General features: G+C 38.4%; 1 protein-coding gene across 4 annotated transcripts in view; it reads right to left on the bottom strand.

Moving 5' to 3' along the window:
* Positions 1-1,568: 1,568 nt before the first annotated feature.
* The window catches only part of SPATA7 (spermatogenesis associated 7), a 39,098-nt gene continuing 24,887 nt past the window's right edge, over positions 1,569-15,779 (bottom strand). For all 4 annotated transcript variants that reach the window (XM_038545497.1, XM_038545498.1, XM_038545499.1 and 1 more), the window contains 7 exons: positions 14,034-14,506; positions 12,689-12,755; positions 10,278-10,393; positions 7,618-7,671; positions 5,697-5,774; positions 2,521-2,578; positions 1,569-2,280 (listed from right to left, as the gene is read on the bottom strand). In XM_038545497.1, coding sequence (XP_038401425.1) covers positions 1,711-2,280; positions 2,521-2,578; positions 5,697-5,774; positions 7,618-7,671; positions 10,278-10,393; positions 12,689-12,755; positions 14,034-14,506 — 1,416 coding nt within the window. In that variant the 3' untranslated portion in view covers positions 1,569-1,710. The remainder of the gene's footprint in view (positions 2,281-2,520; positions 2,579-5,696; positions 5,775-7,617; positions 7,672-10,277; positions 10,394-12,688; positions 12,756-14,033; positions 14,507-15,779) is intronic.

Raw genomic sequence — 15,779 nt, 5'->3', positions numbered from 1 at the left:
GAGATTGGAGAACACCAGACATGGCAAAGCAGGCAGGCAGCAGCAGCTCTGGGGCAGGGCCCATCAGCTGAGAACCAGCGGGAGGCCAGGTACTGAGAATGCCTTAGGCAAGTTGGCAGCTCCAGGAAAGAGGAAACTCTGAGCCAGTGCAGTGAGTCTGAGGCAGCAGTATGGCTAATGCGGTGAGGGGTTTGTGGGCCAGTGAGGATACGACAAGAGAAGGATGGAGCCCAAGAAGAGACGGGTGAAGGATGGCTGATGGGGAGACCCAGGCTGGGAGCCAAGTGTAGGGTGGAGGATATTTTAGGAGATTGAAGAGGATTGTGACATGGAGAAGGGAGGGGTTGTTCAGAAAGTTCAGGGGAAGAATTCCACAGGTGGGAGCTGAGGGGTAGATGGGTCTGAGGAAGGGCTGTAGCGGGGTGACTTGGGGTGTAAGACATCGGGGGAGAAGTGGCTTGGGTGCCCAGCCTACCATATTGTGCTTTGCAGGTTGCTCCTGAGCCTGAATCCTAAACAGTGGTGACAGTAAGCTTCCCAGTAGTGAGATAGATCCGTCACCCATATACTACCAGAAATCACTGGGATATTTGGGGGCCAGTGCTATGTTTCTAGAACATCTGGATTATCATTATTTTGTTTCATCTTTTTATGCTTCATAGTTCCTAGGCATGAAACTGGGACTCAATTATTCAATTACATTATTGTAAGCAGTTGAAAAAGTATGAATAGAGTGTTCTGAGGCATATCCTAATAGTAAAGATTCCACTCATGACTACAAGGGCAAGAGGAGGGTATCAAACTGCCTTGACAGAATGTTTGCCCTCATTAGGAAGGGACAATTTCTCAGAGAGCTGACATACTGCCCTAGCTTACTAATAACTAGAAACGCCTTGGAGCTTCAGATATTGCAGGAAAGCAAGAAAGAAGTTAAAGATACTACAGACAAGGCTTAATGTTTCAAGATCCATGCCCGATCATAAACCATTTCCCATTGCATACAGAATCACTTATGTCTGGGTAAAATAGGTCTCCCTGAAAAGCAACTTTAGAAACTGTGTCCAACAGATCCTAGGGGGACCCCAGTGATTCTCTAATATTTGTACCCTTGTATGGTATCTCTGCTCCTTAATTGTGGGCAGGACCTGTGACTTGCTTCTAACTGAAAGAAGGTGGCAAAGGTGATGGAGAGTCGTTCCCGTGATCACGTTATATTATATGGGGCTTCATCTCACTAGCCTTAAAGAAGCAAGCCGCCACATTGTGGCTGCTTACAGAGAGGGCCAAGTGATAGGGAAGAGAGGGCAGCCTCTAGAAGCTGAGGGCAGCCAGTGGCCAATGGCCAGCAAAAAATTGAAGCCCTCAGAGTCACAGCTACAGGGAAAGGAATTCTTCCAACAACCTGAAGAGAGTTTGGAAGCAGATTCTTGTCCCAATCAAGCCTCCAGATGAGACCATAGCCCCAAATAACACCTGGATTATGGCCTTGAGAGATCCAGAGCAGACACATTTAAGTTGTGCCTAGACTCCTGAGCCACAGAAATTGTGGGATAAATAATACATGTGTGTAGTTTTAAGCTGCTAATTTATTAGAGAGCATAGAAAGCAAATACAGAAATCCTAATATATAAAAGAATAAAATAGAGGAAAAGGAATATTGAATTACTGGCCATTTAGGATATTTATTGATGAAGATCAAACATCCTAAGGTCAGTCCTCAATGCTCATTTCCATGATTTTAAGAGTTGGTCCTTCCATGTTATGACTGTTGTCACCTTGAACACTGTGAAACTGAAGAGCTGGGGAGAGTTCTGTGCTAAGACAACATAATTCATTCGAAGGCTCCACCTTTTCACTGTCACTGTCCCCTTCAATGACGTTCACAGAGGTCTCTTGGTCTGTTAAGCTGTCTGAGACACTTGGATTTTTTTCATCCCAGGAAGAAGGTCCAAGATTTGTTTCATCATTCACTTGCTGAATTATGACCCCTTCTGAATACTTTGATTTATAGACGGGTAAGAAAAATTCATTTGGTGAAGAGAGTCTCTCATTCTCATCCTTTGGTATAGACAATAACATATCCAAAGCTTTTTGGTATTCTTGACGTTCCTGTTGAATTGTGGTGTCGTGTTTATTTCTAAATTCATTTTCTTTTGAATTCTCAGCCTGTTCAAAATCATGTAAATCCAGCATATCAAGATCATCCAGCTTTACTGAGTTTTCTCTGGATGTGCAGCCCAAGTCCACCTTCAGGATATGCAGCAGGTGGCGCATTTTCCCCTAGGATTAAGAATAATTACATTAATTAAATGAGACAAACTGAATTACTTTTGTCTGCAGTGCTGCTCAACTCAGCAGGATTAATGCTTCTTTCACCCACATTCCCCTCCCTCCACCCCACCCCTACACACAAAAGGTACAAGGGAAAAATAGCCCTTGCTGTTTTTTGAGGCTATGGAAAAACTTTAAGATTCTTTCCATACTAGAATTTTTCTAATGAATGTCTAAAGAAAGACAAACCTCCTCCAAATGATGTTTATTTTGTTTTATATGTCGCTCAAACAGTCGTTCTAAAAACCTAAAAATAATAAATAGAAATGTTAAATGTCTCAAAATCAGAAAACCAACTAAATACAAAATAGCCATACAATAAATAACAAGACTACTAAAGGCTGGAAAATATTTTTTAGGTTCTGTTTTTTCTTTCCAAAGCTAAACACTAATCCTTCCCTGTTCTGTCAAGTTCTGCAATTTGGAAGCTAGTATGGCTTTTGTTTTTGTTTAAGTTATATTGAACAGATGCCATTGTTTCTGAAAGATAACATACCACTTACATTTCTGTGAAAATATTTTAAATGAGATCCAACAATACCCCTTCCACACACCAAAAGTATTCTTTTTTTCTCTCACACACATATGCAAACACCAAAAGCCCCCACCCTTCTTCTCTTTCACATACACAAACCCTTCAAACCAAACCCTGAAGAAAATTCTCTTATAAAGAGTTATTTTACAATGCTTCCTGAATTATAATTGAAAAAAATTCCACTGGTGGTAAATCCACACAATAACCTAGAAACTATCACTAATTAGGTACCACTAGACATTTGTGCTTGACAATCATTATACCTCTAATCATGACCTACACTGGGAGAGAAAGGTATCATGAAGATCATTTTAAAGATGAGAAAATTATCTAAGATGATGATTTCCTCTCCTCTAAGGTTACAAGCCACGAAGGAAATTTAACCCAGACATGTCTGGCTCCAAAGTATTTTTTCAACTACACTATGCTTGTCTTGTTATTACACGAATTTTAGCAATGCCTTTGTTAACAATTTTTTATCAATGAAGTATGCCAATCTTAGATTTAGTAGTTCTGTATTACTTAGCATTTTTTTAAGATTATTTATTTTAGAGAGAGTGAGAGAGCATGCACACAGTGGGGGCAGGGGCAGAAGTAGAGGGAGAGAGAGAATCTAGAGCAGATTTCCTGCTGAGCAGGGAGCCCGACACAGGACTCAATTTCAGGACGTGTGAGATCATGACCTGAGCTGAAACCAAGAGTTGGACACTTAACCAGCTGAGCCACCCAGCTGCTAGCAATTTTTAAAAGCCCAAGAAATTTGAATTCTACCTTTTATAAACAATACATACTATTTGGGTACCTATTTTGTTTTCTCTCATCAACCACATATTTTGAACATTTTTCTGCATAAATAAATTCACTTCTAAAATATCATTTTAAATCCCTGGACAGAACTTGCTCTTATAAATATTCAACAATTTATGCAACCACCAAACCATTACTATTCAATATATGGGTTGGTTCCATTTTTTGGGGCTTTTATAACAAATGCTGCAATACACAGCCTTAAAATCTAAAAGAAAAATTTAAGGTTTTTTCTACAATAAACATGTTCTGTGCAAATGTTTTTTATTTTTGCTTCCAACCTGTGCTTTATTTTTTTGATTTACAGTTGGATTTTTTTTTTAAAGATTTTATTTATTTATTCATGAGAGACAGAGAGAGAGGCAGAGACACAGGCAGAGGGAGAAGCAGGCTCCATGTAGGGAGCCTGATGCGGGACTCGATCTTGGGACTTGAGGATCATGCTTTAGGGCGAAGGCAGGTGCTAAACCACTGAGCCATGCAGGGATCCCCTGCAGTTGGAATCTTAATATTTTGTTGTGATGGTAAAAAAACCCACATAATATAAAATTTACCATTTAACCATTTTTAAGTGTATAGTTCAGTAGTGTTAAATATATTCACATTGTTGTGAAACAGATCAACAGAACTTTTTCATCTTGCAAATTTGAAACTCTATACTCATTATAAATAAGCAAAAATTTAGTTCACTAGTCTATATTAACTAAGATATAATGTGTGTTTTGTAGTTATAATTTGTTTTTTTTTGTAGATTGGGTTTTTTACATGGATGACAATGTTTGTAAATAAAGACAATTTTACCTCTTTCAAGTATGAGTATCACTTTTTTTTTGTGATAGTTTTTTTTTTTTTTAAAGATTTATTTTGACAGAGACAGCGTACAACCAGGAGGAGCAAAGAGACTCTCAAGTAGACTCCATGCCAAGTGGGGAGCCTGACATGGCGCTTGATACCATGACTCTGAGATCACAACCTGAACTGGAACCAAAAGTCAGATGCTCAAATGACCGTGCCACCCAGGCACCTCGTGATAAATTTTTTTTTTAAAGATTTCATTTATTTATTCATGAGAGACACAGACACACAGAGGCAGACACAGGCAGAGGGAGAAGCAGGCTCCAGGCAGGGAGCCTGATGTGGGACTCGATCCCGGGACTCCAGGATCACGCTCTGGGCTGAAGGCAGATGCTCAACCGCTAAGTCACCCAGGGGTCCCCCGTAATGAATTTTTTAAATTTAAAAAGGTATAACTGACATACATTATATCAATGCAAGGCATACAACATGATTCAGTATTTTAGATTGTAAAATAATCACTAAAATAAATCTAGTTAACATCCATCACACAGTTACAGAATTTTTTTTTCTTGTGATGAGCACTTTAAAGATCTACTCTCTCACAACTTTCAGATATGCAACACAGTACTATTAACTATAGTCGCCAGGCTGTACATTATCCCCATGACTTATTTATTTTATAACTGGGAGTTTTACCTTTTGACTACCGTTACCCATTTTCCCCCACAACTGGTAACCACCAATCTGTTCTCTGCATAGAAGAGAAGTAACAGTATTTAAATGAGTAAAATCTCTATTCTCTTCTGAAATTCCCTCAAACTGTGAACTTGCCTTATATGGTATGAATTAAACATTCCTTACAAATTGTTATCAATTATAAGAATATGTCCCCTGAAGAGGCACCTGGGTGTCTCAGTTGGTTAAGTGCCTGACTCTGGATTTTGGCTCAGCTCATAATCTCAGGGTTGTGAGACTGAGCCCCGCATTGGGCTCTGCACTCCCTGAGGAGTTTGCCTATCCTTCTTCCTCTGCTCCTCCCCGTTTGTGCATGCTCTCTCTCTCTCAAGTATCTTTAAAATAAAAAAAAGCCCCCCTCGGAAAGCAATGTAATTTTTCATTTCCTGATACATGTTAGAGATTAACATGAAAAGAAAAGAGTATTTTTTTAAGAATAGAGTATTTAATGTACTGTTCAAACACCATAATATAATTTAAATAATCTAACCTGTTTGAAAATAAGCCAAGTTTCAAAATTTCATCTGTTACATCTTCAATGAAACTCAGATACAACAGTTCTTCTTCACTGTGAAAACAAAGCAGTACACAGCATAGAAATTATTTCCTACTTACTCTGAAAACTATAGGAAACACGAGTACCTACTTAGAAATATCTACCTCTAATAAGACAAATATATCACTATCTTACATTAGGAGGACTGTATAAAACAAACATGTCTAACTTCTTAAATTATGCAAAGATACATTTATTTAAAGATGAGAAAATATTCCCTAATCAAGTAAAATTTCATAGATGTATACAGCATTCATCTACCGTTAACAGAAAAGCCAGAATTAAAACAGCAAAGTGGATGTTATGCTATATGTTGGCAAATTGAACTCCAATAAAAAAATACACACAAACAAAAATAAAACACACACACACACAAAACAAACAAACCACAAAACAGAGCAACGAAGGGCAAAAGGGCAATCAAATGTGAACCACTGGGGGGGGGGGGGGGGGGTGTTCTTGACATTTTACAGGTCCTCTGATTCTTGACTGTGTCCAGCAGCAGAGGTGTGAGTCCTGTGCACAGACAGCACTTATAGGAGGGGGAAAAAGGAAACTAATCCAGAGAAGCAAGAACTTCAACTATGAAATTGTCTTCTGCTCCTAGAAGAGCATCTGGTTGGAAGGTTGCGGAATTTATTGAGAAGAAAAAATTATTCTTTTTTTCTCAAAATGTATAGAGAGGAGAAAAAATATGCTAGTAGGGAAATTTGTGTATATAAATATAGTGACAATTTTTAATTATGTGGGTACATTTCCTTGATCACCCCCCCCTTTTTTTTAAGATTTCATTTTTTTATTCATGAGAGACACACATAGGCAGAAACACAGGCAGAGGGAGAAGCAGGCTCCCTGTAGGGAGCCTGATGAGGGACTCAATCCCAGGATCCCAGGATCACGCCCTGAGCCAAAGGCAGACGCGCTCAACTGTTGACCCACCTAGGCATCCCACATTTCTTTATCTTATAACATTTTAATAGCTAGTACAAGAAAACTGAATACTATTATAAATTTCATTTTAATTAGCTGAAATCAGTGAATTGATAGAAAATGTAAGTAGCACATAACTACTCAATTACTCTATGTAAATATAAGGGGAAGAGTTAATAAGAAAATTAGATAATAGAAGATTAAAATGTTATATAAAAAGTTACAGTTTCAAAATGATTCTCAGCCTCTAATATTTAAGCAGCCAGTTTGAGAATAAATGAAACTAAAAATTAGGTGAATATTCCCTGAAAAAGTGTAGCTTAACTAAACAACATGAAAATCTAGAAGTATGCTATCTGTAAAGAACTGGTGAGGTTGGAAACCTCGAGGAAGGGTAACCTGAGCTACCCAAAGTCTGCATTTCTCTACAACTTTTGTTATTCTTGTTTATTTTTATGGGTACTAATCATAAAAAAAAATAGGCATTATTAACTTAGGGACAAATTTCCCCTGGATACAAAAAGATGAAGTGATTGACAGCTATTTCAGAAAATTCTGGTCATTCTCAAATTTAGGGCATATTATATAACTGAACTCCAAAGCTAGTTATTTTTTTTTATTTTTATTTTTTTAAGTTTTATTTATTTATGATAGTCACAGAGAGAGAAAGAGAGAGAGAGGCAGAGACACAGGAAGAGGGAGAAGCAGGCTCCATGCACCGGGAGCCCGACGTGGGATTCGATCCCGGGTCTCCAGGATCGCGCCCTGGACCAAAGGCAGGCGCCAAACCGCTGCGCCACCCAGGGATCCCCAAAGCTAGTTATAAGAGGAATTAATGTTCAGTCCTGACTTCTTTAATAATAGTTGTGTGATTCTTAATTCTTGATTTCCACTAAGCAAAATAAAGAGGTCAAAAAGCTCTTACTCAGAGTAGATTTTTCTCTCTGGAGGAAGCTGCAGGGAATACTGACATACTGCCCTGGAAAGAGAAAATTATATTTGAACATAACAGTGACTGGCATGCAGTAAGTATTCAATAATGTTATATATTAGTAATAATATATTTTAGAATTTTAAAAGTACTCTCCTATCCCTGATCTGATCTAATATTCAGAATAACCCTGTCTGGTATATTGGGTAGGTATTATTTTTCCCACCAACTGATGAGTTCACCAGGAGGCAGAAATGTTGGGTAACTTGCCAAGGTCGTGTGTTAGTAAATAACAGAGATATTTTTAACTAGTCTTCTGATTACAGATTCAGAAATTATCTATTTAACTTCATTCATTCATTTGTTCGTTCAGCTCCATGTCTAGTGCAGGGCTTGAACTCACCACCCTATGAACAAGACATGAGCTGAGATCAAGAGTCAGATACTTCACTGACTGAGCCACCAGGTACTTCCACAATCCTTTTTTTTTTTTTTTAAAGATTTATTTATTCATGAGAGACAGAGAGAGAGAGAGAGGCAGAGACACAGGCAGAGGGAGAAGCAGGCTCCATGTGGGGAGCCCAACGTGGGACTTGATCTCAGGTCTCCAGGATCACGCCCTGGCCCAAGGGTGGAGCTAAACCACTGAGCCAATGGGGCTGCCCCACAATCCTTTTTCAAACTGGACTATAGCACTTACCTAGTATACACAATTTTTACTTTGACTAAGCTTAGCATATAAATAATGCTGGAAACAGATTATTTCCCTATGAAAAACTGTTTTAAGCCTGGTTATTATGATAAATTTTGTCAACATTTAGTTATGTCATTAGTTAATTCCAATCTTTTTCTTTTAAAATATTTTATTTATTTATTCATGAGAGACAGAGAGAGAGAGAGAGGCAGAGACACAGGCAGAGGGAGAAGCCGGCTTCATCAGGAAGGAAGCCCAATGTGGGACTTGATCCCGGGACTCCAGCATCATGCCCTGGGCCAACAGCAGACACTCAACTGCTGAGCCACCCAGGTGTCACAATTCCAATCTTTTTATTCAGGTATTCAGGTATTCTCAATTATAAATATTTTACTTTACTTCTTTTAGACAAACTACTAGAAAAGATATATATTACTTTCTTTTTTTTAAATAAGCATTTCTCCAAAGCTTGCTTGCTTTCTTTCTTTTTTTTTTTTTTTTTAAGATTTATCTATTTATTTTTATTCATGAAAGACACAGAGAGAAAGAGAAAGAGGCGGAGACACAGGAGGAGGGAGAAGCAGGCTCCATGCCGGGAGCCCGACGTGGGTCTCGATCCCTGGACTCCAGGATCGCGCCCTGGGCCAAAGGCAGGCAGGCGCTAAACCACTGAGCCACCCAGGGATCCTCCTATATATTCCTTTCTTAAGGCCATTCTTTGTATTAATTGCAGAGTGACTCAAGAGTTAGCTTATAAATCTTGTTATGAGTACTGAAGCATCATGAATTTCAAGACAAGAGAGGTTGGCAATGAACTGCCCACAGCCTTAGCAGGTGCTGTCTCCCTGGGAAGGGCCTTAGGGAGGACCTGGGCTCGGAGGGAATCACATATGTGCCTTCCGGTCTGCTCTATGACACCTCATTCTTGCCCTCTTTTTATTTTTATTTATTTATTTTTAAATTTTATTTATTTATTTATTCATGAGAGACAGAGGGAGAGAGGCAGAGACACAGGCAGAGGGAGAAGTAGGCTCCATGCAGGGAGCCTGATGTGGGACTCGATTCAGGGCCTCCAGGATCACGCCCTGGGCTGAAGGCAGGCACTAAACCACTGAGCCACCCGGGCTGCCTTCTTGCCCTCTTTTTAATCTCTAGTCCTTTATTTCCACCTTCTTCATCTCATATATAATCTCTGACAATAGAAATACATTTGACAGCTGTAACTACCAAAGGCATTTTTGCTAACCTCTCATTTTTATCTAGGTGTAGTATTCCATATTTACTAAATATGACGCATAGTTTTTAAAAACCGTGCTAGTACACAGTAGTGACAGATAAAACACTAGCACATGGTGAATATTCAAAATCATGAATTATGAATCCTAAAATCATGAGGTTTTACAGTATTATTTCTGCCACATTAACTAACTAGTTAGCATCACTGTTAAAGGATTTGTCTTCAGGAAAATCCTTTTTCTTTCTTTGTTTTTGAGAGAGAGAATGTGTACACTTGTGCAAGGGGGCAGGGAGCAGAGGTAGAGAGGGAGAGAACATTAAGCCTTAAGCAGCCTCCATACCCAGCTCAGAGCCCAGTGCAGGGCTTGATCTCATGACCCTGAGATTACAACCCAAGATGAAATCAAGAGTTGGACACTTAATGAACTGAGCCACTCAGGCGCCCCAGGAAAATCCTTTTCCATATGAATACCATTGGCAAATAATATAAGCCAGTATGTCTTTTCTTTATTAATGAATTAGCAAAATGAATTCATTTAAACTTTTATTGAGTACTAATTCATAAAATTTCCTTAGTGAACCTAACATTGCTGTTAAATTTGTATAACACTGAAATAGATTAGAGTGCAAGTAATTAAAAACAGAACTTATGTTGCAAATATTATATGTCTGTTAGACAGGAAAGCAGTTTAGACAGTTGAAGGGACTTCTGTGAGCTGTTTACCTTGGTGAGGAGCACTGAAGAGTGCCATCTTTGATCTCATCCCATGGTAAGTCATGCCCTTGTAGGGGTAAAGGATTTATTTTTCCTTTGGTATCATCTGTCAAACAGTTAGATGCCTGGAGATATAATGAGAAGAATAAATCTTTATTTTGCTTCAAAAATACATTATGAAAGCAGAAATAAAGTAAAACAGCAAACTTCAAAAAAGTCAAGGAAACAGAATGGAGATATCCCGTAGATAAAAGTGACTGACTTATTACGACAAAGGCTATTCCAGAATATATTTTCTACCCAATCAAGGACTTCTTCTTTTCTTCTTCTTTTTTTAAAGATTGTATTTATTTGAGGTGGGGAAGAGGAAAGGAGGGAAAGGCACAGAGGGAGAAGCAGGCCCCCATTGAGCAGGGAGCCTGATGTGGGGCTCAATCTCAGAACCCTGAGAACACGACTTGTTTCGATGCCAACTTTTAGCCAACTGAGCCACCCAGGTGCCCCTCAGGGACTTTTCTTAAATTTATTTAAAGCAACGTAAAACAACTTATTTCTCATATTTTAATAAGGGATATTTTAAATCCATTAAGGAATCATCATAAATAAATTATACAAAGAATGAAGAAAATTTGTAAGTTTTAAGTAACCTTGAATTTAAAAATGTACCATTATAACAGAAATTCAAATAGCCCATTTGTTTCAAATCACAACATATCAAATATGGAGAAGCAGTGGTAGCTCTGATAGTATGATCAGTAATATTAACAAACAAAAATAACGGCAGCTTACTTTTATGGAATCCTTACTGGTGCTGCATACTGTGCCAAGTATTTGCTTGCACTGTTAGATTAATCTTTACAATGCTAATTTATGCACAGTGCTGTTAAAGTTTGGTCTATTGCACTTAATACTAACTTCCCCAAGTAGACTGCTGGTGGTACAGATTACAGAGTAAGGGGACACACCATTTTCTCACAGGGTTATGGATAAGCATTTGGAGCACAATTTCATGGAAATGGACTTCTGCTTTATTTTATTTAGTTATCTACACAGCTAACAGTTTTCCTCTCAAGCAAGTCATAGCCATCATTTACTGAGCCCTTCTCAGGCTAGGCACTTTACCTATACCATTTTATGTTTTCCACCAATACTATACGTTAAATAGTTTTTCTAGATGCGAAAATTCAGCTTTCATAGGATGTGATTTGTCCTTGGGCTCCGTGTCAAGCAGGTATTTAATGGCAGGGCCTCCTGTCAAACAGGTATTAATGGCTGAGAGGGAAACCTACAATTCTCTATCCCTATTCAGAAGAGAAGAAGTTCAGTGTGATTAAATTTTATTCTTTTATGTCTGAAATCTGTTTGACATTTTACTTTTTAAACACTTTTGAAAAAAATGATCTTATTTATCCATGAGACAGGGAGAGGAGAGAGTGCACATGAATGGGGTGGGGGAGAGACAGTGAGGGGGACAAACAGACTCTCCGATTATTAGGCAGCCAGACCGTGGGGCTCGATCCCAAGACCCCAGGATCACAACCTGAACTCAAGGCAGATGCTTAACCGAATGGGTCACCCAAGCATCCCCATGTTTGACATTTTAATTGACAAACTGTTTTTATAAACAAATTTAAATTAGGACACAAGTATATGATTGATATCCCCAAAATAAAAAGAATCAGCTTATGTGAAAATCAGACTTTAAGCTGTAATATTTTAAAAGAAATGACTGTTAAACATTCAAAACATAAACACCATATAAAAAAGAGCCTAATGGTTTAGAAAAAAGTAAAAGCAAATCTAAGAAAATGATATCCAGAGACACCTGGGTGGCTCAGCAGTTGAGTGTCTGCCTTTGGCCCCAGGGCATGATCCCAGAGTCCCGGGATTGAGTCTCACATCAGGCTCCCTGCATGGAGCCTGATGTCTGTGCCTGTCTGTGTTTCTGCCTCTCATTCTCTGTGTCTACCATGAATAAATAAATAAAATCTTAAAAAAAAGAGAATGATATAAATCTATTCTTATACAATGTATAATTTCCAATAATATAATCAGTGGCAATTAAAAAAAAATACAGGCATAAAACTAAAATAACTTCTGTATAGCTTTTCTGGCTCCTTCAGTGATGCAAGTCTACATTTTTGAAAGCAATATTTAATGTATTTTATTCATTTATTCATCTATAGAGCCAGCGAACCATCTAGAAAAAAATGCTAACAAATGATTTCCCAGATTGGGCGGGATCCATCTGGCCACTCAAAGAGAGCTACAGCCATGTGTAAATAGGTAGTCTCTATACTGGCTACATCATAGGCAAGAAGTGTCACCAAGAGATTATTCAAGTCCAAACAACTATACATATTTTATTAAGTGAAAGCAGCTATAATTCTAATGTGGCAAAGAGATCTCATTTTTATTACCTGCTTTATGTTCTCTTCTGAATCTGTGAAGTTCTTGGTGTCAACTGTCTCAAAATCAGATTTAAAGCTGTAACATTTTAAAAGGAATAACTGTCAAGCCTTCAAAATACGAACACTATGATAACAAGTTTCCTGTCTTAAAAAACCTCTTAGACATAAGAGATGAAACCCGTCTATTGTAAAATGTGTAATTTCTAATTATATAATCAGGAAATAGATATGGTTTGGATTACATAGCTTTTCTTTTTTTTGAATAGCAGCTAGATTTTAGCTAGAATGGGACAAGAGAAATGGGAACTATTATCCTCAAAAGCCATCATACATACAATCAGAAAAGGATACGATACACTTGCTTTCCTCATTTCTCCCCATTCTTTAATTCTTGGGATTAAATGTATGCAGACTCATCTGATATTATTGTACCTCTTATACCCAGAGAAAAGAATACTAGTCCTAAATTGTACTTTTTTTGCTTTCTAAAAATAACTAAAACCTAGGACCAGGCAAATAGTTGTTTATGTAACATCAGAAAAAACAATCATAAATCAGTTAACACTTCATTAAATTTGCTTGTTTCATCATTTGCCAAACTTTTATTGAATGTTGTGCCAGGCACTATCATATATGAAAACACTATTGAGGCAAATTCTACTTAATTTCCAGAAACCATCCCAATTGCTTGAATTATTCCTGGGGAGCTGTTGCTACATGAGAGTGGGGTTGGTTATTTGTGGGAAGGAGGCCCAGGGAGAGTCAGACAAACAGTTGTTTTCTTGAGAGTCCACTGTTTTGCCATTTTTAACATGAATCTATGGACCTAGTTACACAATTGTTGTTTGAGGACATATTTTATGGATTCTCTGAAAGTATATTTAAAAGCATATACCATGTTTGAAACAATAAATTAAAATATGTATCATTCCTGTTTATAAGGAGAGCTTGACAAGTTTAATAGCTACTTTTCAACAATGACTTGGGTAGTTCTAGTGATACATGCAAAAGGAAAAGTCACATTAATCTCATCCCCTTCAAAAGGGCACTACCAGACCTTAAGTCTGACACATTAGGTACGTAACATAAAAAATAAGAAATATTATTATTTTTTAAAGATTTTATTTATTTATTCATGAGAGCCAGAGAGAGAAGCCGAGACATAGGCAGAGTGAGAAGCAGGATCCTCACAGGGAGCTCGATGTGAGACTCAATCCCGGATCCTGGGATTATACCCTAAACTGGAGGCAGACACCCAACTGCTGAGCCACCCAGGTGTCCCCAAATAAGGAATATTATTATTAAATTCTATAACACTCTAAAGGAATTACTACTGGCTGTAAATGTGCCATACCTGCTTAATTCAGTCTGGGTTTCAGCTTCCATCCGCTGATCTGTAAAATCCTTTTTTCTTCTGGCAGGTGTGTAATATCGATAATGTGACAGGAAAGACTTTGCTTCTGTTTTTAAAGTGCGTGGAGTGAATGGCAAATGTCTGTTGGAAAAGAGTTCAGAATGTTTATCCAAAAGGTCCCCACTGGGTGCTTTTGAAATAACTAACTGAAAGCGATGCGTATTTGGGAACGTGCTCTTGGGCCCTCGGCCATGTGATGTTCCAGAGCATGGTCTCCTGGGCCCAGAGGTGGTGTAATCCACGTTGAACAGACAGGGACTGGAGTTCTTCTCAGTACCATTTGTGAGGACTTTATCAGATTTAGGTATATTTAGGTGTAGTCTCTCTGAAGAAGTTACTGGTGACCTTGTAAAGGATGGAAATCCATTCACTTCTCTGATTAACACATCTTCATCTTGTGGTTCTCCTGAGGGCTAAGAACATTTGGTTTGTTTTTAAGATTTTATTTTTATTTATTTGACAGAGAGAGAGAAAGAGGGAGACAGAGAGGGAGAGAGAGAGAGAGAGCACCAGAGAGCACAAGCAAGGGGAATAATGGAGGGATAGGGAGAAGCAGATTCTCCACTGAGCAGGGAGCCGACGTGGGTCTTGATCTAGGACCCTGGTATTGTGACCTCAGTTGGAGGCAGACACTTAACCAACTAAGCCACGCAGGTACCCAGAACATTTGGTTTGATCAACATCAATTATGTTTACAAATTCACATAATTGGGGATCTCCAGATTATATACCCAAAAATGGTTGCCTTAGTAGGTCTAGAGAGTATATATATATTCCCAAAGATGTTAGTTAGCATTGTATATGAAGTTCTATTAAAGGTTTTGAATTACTAATATACAAAAATAGAATTCTAAATATAACTACTAGCAATCATTTTCTTTCTTTTTAAAAATATTTTATTTATTTATTTGAGAGAGCGAGCAAGCAAGAGTGGGGGTGGTGGTAGAGGGAAAGAGAGAAGCAGACTCCCTGCTGAGCAGGGAGCCCAACACAGGGCTCGATCCCAGGACCCTGAGATCATGACCTGAACTAAAGGCAGATGTTTAACCAACTGAGCCACCTAGGGGCCCTAGCAATCATTTTTCTTTCTGAAACTAAAAAAAATTAATAATAGTAATTACTAATATCTACTTATATTTGTGGTCTTGAGCTTGTGTATTAAAATCTATAGGTAGATAGCAGTTTTATCTGAAAGTTTCCAAATCACTCGTCAGCACCAATCCCCTTCTCAACCACTGTTGGTGGCAGCCCTCCTTCTCTCCCCATTTATGGCAATCTCTAGTGTCAGCAGTTCTCGTACTTCAAAGCTTTGAAGAAATGAAAAGGCACTTCTCCTCACAAGTGGGGAAGGCTGAAAGGGAAGATGTTTGGGACTGCTCCATTTCCTTTGGTTTAATTTTGGAAGAACCATTTCTACAGGGTATCCACAAAGTCTTGAAACATAGATACTATTGTGTTCTTTCAACAGATTAGGTGTCCAAAAAGCCATGTCTATGATTCCAGACTTTATGGACATCTGTGTATCCTTTACAGAACTTTGAGATACTTTATTTGGTAGAGGGGAAGTTACATGGAAGTTAACAGATTCCAAGGTGAAGATGGCTAGGATTTAGCTGTTACCTCTGCCCTGAAAGCTCATGGGGAGAGAAACCAGAGGAAGGTGAACAAGCTGAGCACGAGGATAGC

Source organism: Canis lupus, chromosome 8, assembly GCF_011100685.1.
Source record: "Canis lupus familiaris isolate Mischka breed German Shepherd chromosome 8, alternate assembly UU_Cfam_GSD_1.0, whole genome shotgun sequence".
Classification (NCBI taxonomy): Eukaryota; Metazoa; Chordata; class Mammalia; order Carnivora; family Canidae; genus Canis; species Canis lupus.
This window is presented reverse-complemented; position numbering and strand designations above follow the sequence as displayed.